General features: G+C 37.8%; 1 protein-coding gene across 1 annotated transcript; it reads right to left on the bottom strand.

The window, feature by feature from the left end:
- Window positions 1-3661: 3661 nt before the first annotated feature.
- On the bottom strand, window positions 3662-8365 carry LOC144439882 (xanthine dehydrogenase/oxidase-like). The gene is made up of 8 exons (XM_078129114.1): window positions 8362-8365; window positions 7660-7887; window positions 6720-6938; window positions 6231-6313; window positions 5545-5597; window positions 4977-5148; window positions 4065-4256; window positions 3662-3838 (listed from the first exon to the last, which is right to left on the bottom strand). Exons 1-8 carry the CDS (start codon window positions 8363-8365, stop codon window positions 3662-3664), a joined length of 1128 nt encoding a protein of 375 aa, XP_077985240.1.
- Between the last annotated feature and the right edge of the window lie 323 nt (window positions 8366-8688).

The raw sequence follows: 8688 nt of genomic DNA, 5'->3' as shown, positions 1-8688 counted from the left end.
ACCTAACAACTTCACGAGCGCCTGTGCCTAATACCACCCGTTTTCTACACTTTGATAACACGATTGAATTAATATAGTTTCTTGCAGCATTTTGTCTGAATGAATTAAATTAATTATTGTTTCCTTTATCGTTGATTTGAGTACACTTAACAAAACCCTGGGGAGTTGTTAATGGTACAAAACATAAAAGGAAAATAATAACAAAACTAATAAACTATCTAAAAGAAGCATTACATAATATAATAAAACTAATGAACTACAAAAGGTATTCACTGTAAAAAAAAGAGAGAAAAATAATGTCTGGTAATTAGACAGATTTATGGAGATGTATATTTTATTATGTATTTACAATTATTTTGCAGGTGGTGGTCTCTTTTTGTATTTGCCAAGTGCAATAATTAGATTTGCAATGTTCATTGTTTCTTTAAAGTACCACCATGCAGACATACAGACATAACATCAAAACTTTGGCGTTTTCTTGTGTTTTCTGTGTGCACTGCACGTGGTGTTTCATACAGAGCCAGTTAACACTAATGTGAAATGGCCTGTAACAGTTTCATTGGCTGCATTCAGGGGTGCTCAAACAGATTTTGAAAGATTTTGGTATGATTTAGACTGTAATGACGTCATCGGTCCGGACTTATCAGCCTGTTTGGGGGAAAAGGAGATTAGACCGCGCCCTCAACGGCTGGGTATGACTTCAGTAATTAACTGAAAGGATTCATCGTTGGCGTCGCCCTTATTTAAACCAGTTTGCTGTGGCACAACGACGAACAACATCTTTCAGTCTAGACTTTCGGAAAATTATTTTTTAATCCATTGTTTATATAAAACACAGATGTTGGAATCTGTATGGTTTGGCCAAGCCTGTGTAACGTCGACGTCGAAACTTTGAATCGGACATAAGCAAGAGACAGACGAAAAACAAATGGACATACGCGGACCCGACTGTCGACTGTCATGTGTCCCAGCGGTCGAAATTGTTACAATAAAGCTCAAAGAAACTTTTTCTCTTCTACAGACATTTTTGAACAACATTTGACAAAAAGTCATATCTGTTTCGTTTTCGTGTCATCGATCTGAAAACGGAACAAGGAAAACAAATCGTCTTTCGTTTTTCTTGTCATCGATCCGTTTTTCCAAACAAAAACAAAACAAAAAAACAAACCCCGTTTCCTTTTTCGTTTAACACAATTAACCAAATTAAGAAAACGAAACAATAACCCGTGGTCAGTTTTTATTTTTGATGGCGAGAGAAGGAAGCAAGAAAAACTACCCATTCTCTATCATCGTCTAATCAATCGATACAACACAAAGTGGCTATGTTCGTTTTTCGTTTCATAGCCGGAACAAATTAAAAAGAAAGGCACCATCAATGTTCGTCATTATGTCAATCATATAATGATAAATCAAAACCTGAGTTTTAAAAGAAGCACGACGGTCGTTCAAACGCCATTACAAATACAAACAATTATGTAATATTTAAGCAATAAACCACCCCCTGGGGATGGTATACCAAGAGGTTTTGACCAGTGAACGAAATATATGCACGAGCGATAGCGAGTGCATATATTGAGTTCACTGGTCAAAACCGAGTGGTATACCTTCCCCAGGGGGTGGTTTATCGCTATTATATTATACCAGTATATTGAAAATATCGGAAACAAGATAAGAACTAACGTTTTCTCGTTTCATATGCGCCTCTGTGTCTAATTTGCATAACAATAACGCTGCTTTTCAAGACAGCTGATCTTGGCCTCAATGTGAACGTCGTGCAGCGACTGGATTTATTTTATCTGCTCGTCGTTTCTAGGGATAATCTGTACATTGATCGGCTCATTAAAAGTGCACAGTGATGAATAAACAACCTGTTTGACTCAAGGAATAAACTTGAAGTGGTTTATTAAATACAGCGTGCTTCGATCGTTCCCGGCCGAATTCGCGACTCGGTGAAGTGAGGCGATAGGCATGGCGGCAGGTTGATATTTACAATGTATTTATATTACTGGAAGTTACGTCAGTAGATTTTCGGGTTTGAGGATTTCCCTCTCGGATTGATGACTGATACTTTAGGACAGGATCCCAGACAAATTTCTATTTAGATTAATGGTAAGTCGGCCAGTGTAACCTCTTTCACTTGCTTCATTTTTATGACAGGACAGGACAGCTCACCAATGTTTCCACTCCAGCTAGCCGCGCCGAGGCTGGGACCGCGACCGATCTCGTGCATGCCTAGCGCCTTGACCTTAGTACATGTAGTAGGCAATGATTTGAACAAATACGCGATGACTGGGTTGCTTTCGAAATTTCCTTCATAATTTCTCATAAAATATTGTCTCATTGAGAGAAAATCCTCCTCTGACAATTCGAAGAGTTCACTATCAGTATCACGGCGGACTACAAGTTGTAGTACAACTCAATGCTCGTAGACGAACAAAATTTGGACGCGTGCCAGCAGTGCATTATCGTACCAGCAGTGCATTATCACTTGTTTTAGACGCGCTAGCTCGATGTCTAGACCAATCAGATCCCTCGATTTCCACCATCAATATACTGGTATAATATAATATTTCATATCTCCAGGTGAACGCATATTAAATGCCGAGGTGAGAGTGGGGAACAACAATGAAATTGGTGCCAATGCCCGGTTTGGTGATCTGGTAGGACCAAATAGAATGAACGACGAAACGTTCGTGCTTGTATGCCATGGGTCCGCTATGTCAGTATTCAACTAGTGGATCGACAGGGTCCTCTCCATGTTTGTGAAGTTCAAGTTATGGTGAATGAGTAGGTCGCACATCCGGGGGTTCACATGCTGCTGTTCTTCATCCCGTACTGATATGGAATCGGTCGTGGTGTAGATATGGAGAATTATGGAGAATTGATAAACTTATACCTACAAGTTCTAAAATAGAGTGGCTACATTTTGATCAGAACTGAAACACTTCAAATATACTAGAATAGTACGTACAGTACATATTTGGACAATCATGATTCAAATAGTTACTGTAAAACTTGCAAAGACTGTAGTTATATTCAGCACTTAATAATTCGACTGAAATTGGTGTTTGGGATAGCAATAAAATTCAAGGGTACTAAGTGCAACAGAATTTCGTGTCTAAAATAATGAGTAGTGCATTCAGACCAATATTATGTAAAAGGACAATTCGATAAAACCAATGTACTGAGAGTGAGTCCAGAGCTAACTCGGAGAAGAGCGAAATCTCGATCTGGGAACGAGGATGGCGATTCATGGAGATTTGTGTATTTGAGCTCTTCTCAAGATGCCTTTGATCGTCTGCTGTAGTGTGCTATAGATTGTCTTGAAAGGAAAGCTGCCATGGTAATACAATAAAAGCCAGTTTAGTAGAAACAAGTAGGCGTGGCCTCGACTAATACATTACTAAACATTGCTACATTGTATTGTCTGTTTCAATAACAGCTTATTAAAATTGGTACACCTTATCCTCTCACAAATTATTAACCATTGAGATTCCTGGAGTATATGATCTTACAATGTGTATGATTTGGCGACGAAAGATGATGCGCCACAGGAATGAAGCCATGTTTATAATATTTGTGTATGTCAAATGGTGGAAAGAAGTGGTGTGTAAGATTTCTACAATGTAGCAATATTGGTGAGATATTTGTCCGCTTTGTTCTAGTATACGTCTTTTGTAAACTGGTCCACACATGCCATACGAATTTTTTCGACAGTTGCTGGGGGGTCTAATCTGAATACATCATGGATACCAGCATCACGTCTAGCTGCATAGAGGGCGTCTTTGATAGCAAAATATACGGCACTCCCTAAGAAAATAGGTGGCTCTCCAGTGTTCTGAAAGAAAGAGCAAATGAAAATGTGTCAATGTATCAGAAACTCTTTCACTAATTGAATGTTTCTTTCCTGTCTGTCTGTCTGTCTGTCTGTCTGTCTGTCTGTCTGTCTGTCTGTCTGTCTGTCTGTCTGTCTGTCTGTCTGTCTGTCTGTCTCTCTGTCTCTCTCTCTCTCTCTCTCTCTCCCCCCCAGTCTGTCTAATTAATACGAAGATTCAACTTCATACCTTTGATGAGTAAATACCAAAGTTATTAGGACATCCCTTCAACAGATGAACATTAAATTCCTGTGGTATATCTTTCACACTAGGTATTTTGTATAGTCCTGGTCCTAAAGTCAATAGTTCTCCATTCTTAGGAGATCTGCGTTCTTCCTCCATGGTGAAGAATCCATATCCCTGCATAAACCCTCCTTCAATCTGTCATCAAATATACAAGTCAAGCTTGTTAAAAAGACTTCTTTTGTACTGAAAGAAATACAGACTGTGATAAAAATGGTTGGTTACTTGTATTTCATGTAGAAATATCCGTTTGTAATTCCATTACTAAAACACATGTAAATAATGCCTAGTTACTCTGATTTGATAGGAACTTGCAATCCTGCCATCTTGAATATTATGAATTGTGCATTATGGGAAATATAATGATAAACATATATCAATTCCTTTTACAAATAACCTTTTTTGCATTGTTTGTAGCGATAAATAATCAAGTCTTAGTTACCAGGAACCTTACAGGAGGGCTATTGTTTGCCCCAGATTAGGTGTTTACTGTAAGTACAAATAAGCAAGTAGTTCTTTGTGTCTGAGTATGCTCAGTTTGTTGTCATGACACACTGTGGTGTTATTTGTACTTGTGGTAATACTGAGCATGCTCACTTGTACAGATATGTGATGTTATTTTCACTTACGTAATGTTATTTGTAGCTGTGGTAATACTGATGAGCATGCTGAGTTATACCATTGACCCTACTTTCGTGTAGGGGCTATGGTTATACAGGGCTATAATGTTATTCGCCGTTGTGGTAATACTGAGCATGCTCATTTGTATGAGATTGTAGCGTTATTCGTAGTTGTGGTAATACTGAGCATGCTCAGTTGTATGGGACTGTAGCGTTATTCGTAGTCATTACAGTTTACCTGTCCTATATCAACTGCTGGGCTTAAACTATCTCCACAATCCATCACAATATTTGTCCTCAAAACTTCAAAATCTCCCGTCAAGCAATCTACTTCCACCTCTGAGCATGCACAGCCATATGCAAAATAGAATGAGCTCTTCTTCTTTAGTTCTGAAGGATCCCCAGTCACTCTTAAAAGGAGAAAAAATGGTATGACTATTCAAGTAGTATACACGATTGTTTAAATATTTCCTCTTGCTTTGGTTCAAGAAACAAATCCATTCTCACGTAAGATCAAAAATAAATTCGGGATAAACCTTAAAATTCAGTCCAAAATGATACCACAATTAAGACATTTTAGTATTCGATCTGGGCAAAGAATACTGCCTGAACACAAGATGGTGAACCCTAATTTCGTAGTTATGCCATCTAGCAGCTTTTATCTTAACCTTAACCTTAATCTTAATTTCTTATAAAGCTTGTTACGCTAAACATAATCACAACACACTGTACAAGTGTGTGTTTCCATTATTTCGTTATTTGTATTTTAAACAAAAACAAGGTTTTTACTTCAAAGGATCACTTACATATAATGTCCATATGCAGAAAGATTTATCCTACTGCCAAAAGCTGCAACAACCTGTAATATGTCACGTGACAGATAAATTAAGAATATCTTCAGCATTTAACAAAATGAATGATCAATAGAAGAAATACAACAGAATCTATCGGTCAGGGTCACAAATTGTTATAAAAGAAAAACCCGTTTGAAATGCCTTGAATAAAGCAAGTGTTGCTTAATATCGTGTTTTTCTCAATCTTCTCTCCGGTCATGATATTGATTTTTATAAGGCCAAATCAAAACAAATATGTGTTTCCAATAACCAGACTGACCCTCGTTTAAGCCACAGACCATAAACATTTTATATCCCAAAACTAGTGAGAATTTACTTCTATTTCTGTGCCTGTTTTCCTGCCATGGTACCCTTGGTCAAGCATCCTTTTTAAAAATCCTATTCCAGAGATACTGAGTACAAGTCAAGATTATACAGTACAGTCTGCATCACATATAACTATCTTCCTTTACTTCTTCTACACCTAATTAAACTATCACAGAAGTATTCACAATACGAATGTCTCGCCTTAGACTTGAAGTAATTCTCAAAACATAAAATAAAATAAAATAAAATAAAATTCGAATTCCTACGCTAATTTCTGAAGTCGTGTTATCAGAAATTGGTTTGCCGAAGCAGTATACATATTTATTACTTACCCAATCTTCCCATGATCCTTTCGGATGTTCTACCATCATGGGCTCAAGTCTTTGGATCAGTGTTTCACATGCGAATTTGCGATCTATAAAATGAATATTTAATTATATGATTGTAACCGGCTCATTGACTGTTCCCTGTTTTATATCATTTCATTATTAACATACCATGTATGCTTCCTCAAATTCCCTAAAAGTGTATACGCCAATAGAACCTTAGTGAGCTCATGGGATAATATTATTCACATATAAGAACCTCTATCCCGCGAGGTTCCCAATTAAATAGCCGAGTTGACATTTGATCTTCAAGGTCAATGTGAAGCAGATGATAGTCGCAGATCAAGCACCACATGGTCAGGCTAGATTCATAACATTTAATATCGCTTTCACAAAACATCTGTAGTGTGCCAATAGTTTTAATGTCAATACTGTTACAGTAACCTACACAATTCAGCTTGCAGCAATAACGTGAATCTTTTTATATTTACATACGATACTCGGGTACCAAAACTGCAACTTCACATACATGTAGATGACTCTGTCGACCAACCAGTTGAATACTGACATAGCGACCCTGCAGAGCTGGGTCGCATTCAAAAATCAAAGTTTCATCGCTCACCCTATCAGACTCAACTGGTTCCCCACAAAGAGCATTAGCACCGATGTCTTCATTGTCACCAACTCTCACTTCAGTACCTAGTATTCGTTCACCTATGAAAAAGAATACCCTATTTCATACATAATGACACAATTATGTAATTACAATATGCCATCAAACGCCAACTGCAGCTATGGAATATACCATTATGTAGACAAATGTCGGCCGAAGCTGGTTAAAATACAACATTTTGATATACATGCTGAATGATCCAATCAGTTGTCTATATTGTTCCTGGTCACTGACGTTGATTTGTTCCTGCGGAATTATTTTTATGGTCAGAAACAAATGTGTTTTCTTGTTTGTTTCAAAGATTGTATCATGTATTTCTTTTTCTTTCACGTTCCTATTTGCTTTGGTTTGTTGGTTCGTTCGGTTTGGTTCGGTTTGGCTCGGTTCGATTCGAATAGGTTCATTTAAATGTTCACTTCACATAGAAAACCTTTCTTAAATTTCGCTGTTACATAATACTTTGTTAAAGAAAACTTAAACCCATTCTCACTTTTAATCAACAGTTTTTTAAAAATAAAGGTCAAAATGTCATCAAAATTAAGATATTCGGAATACAATATGGCCGACGACTCCTGTATCAACTCTATTGGATAATAATAGATTATCAATTTCTTTGACAACAAGATGGTGATCTACGAAATTTCTTTTATTATTACTAAGGACCAGGAACAGCTTTCAAATGGTAAAGGTTTGGAGAGATTGTATGAATTGTGATTTTTAGAGAAATTGGTCCCGAGGTCCTACCTTAAAAGCTGTACTTACTGTGACAGTCCTGGCGATTTGTGATGATGACGTCATAAACAGGATATGAAGTCCCTAGATCTACTTTCCACCAAGGATCCTGTTCATCATCGGTATGGGAGCAGGTGTTCATTAAATAGTCACTATTGGTATCACCATCGATAGCTTGGTTTGCATTCTCACCATACTTGTTGCTGCTTTGCGATGCAATCCCTGCCCCAGCTACGTTGATCAATCTAGGAACATGCTCTGAAATAAAACCTTGGGATATTGAAACCTTGCGAGTCGATGGACGTGTACTTAAACGCCTTGCCTCGTTCCACTGTGTCCGAGGCTCGAACTCAAGCCAGTGTTTGCCAATGATTACACGTACCACGCTGTATGTAGGAAGATTAGCGTTCAATTTGACTCTACCAAGCAACGAATGGTTCAAGTTTCATTTTGCACTAACGCTGAACTCATGAGGTCCGGGTGGACTTATTTGGAGCCAAGCATAGCTCTATACTTAAATTATCGTGTGTACATAATATTATCATTATTTTTATAATCAATCATTCACATTGGTAGGCAGGTGACTGGGTTTCAAGCGTCTAAATGGATTGACTTTCATTTTAACAAATACAGATTGCTGTGGATTGAATATAGTTGGTAGGAAACAAATATAATTATCTTAGAGAGATACTGATGCGATAATATAATATTATAATATAGATTCCACTTTACTCATTCGTTCACACGCTCGGTCGCTCAATCAATCAATCCGTCAGTCAGTCAGTCAGTCAGTCAGTCAGTCAGTCAGTCACACACACACACACACTCACTCACTCACTCACTCACTCACTCACTCACTCACTCACTCACTCACTCACTCACTCACTCACTCACTCACTCACTTAAACATACAACTGGCGGCGCCTGGGACCATATTTTACATATGACTGACTGTATGTTTGGAGGTGGAGAACTTGTGACGACTCACTGGCGAGTAATCACCAAAATATAAACATTCCCTATATCTGGGTTTTTCACATGCAAATGCCGCATATTTGA

This window comes from Glandiceps talaboti, chromosome 9 (assembly GCF_964340395.1).
Source record: "Glandiceps talaboti chromosome 9, keGlaTala1.1, whole genome shotgun sequence".
NCBI classification, from domain to species: Eukaryota; Metazoa; Hemichordata; class Enteropneusta; family Spengelidae; genus Glandiceps; species Glandiceps talaboti.
The sequence above is the reverse complement of the archived record's forward strand: the minus strand, read 5'-3'. Positions and strand labels throughout refer to the sequence as shown.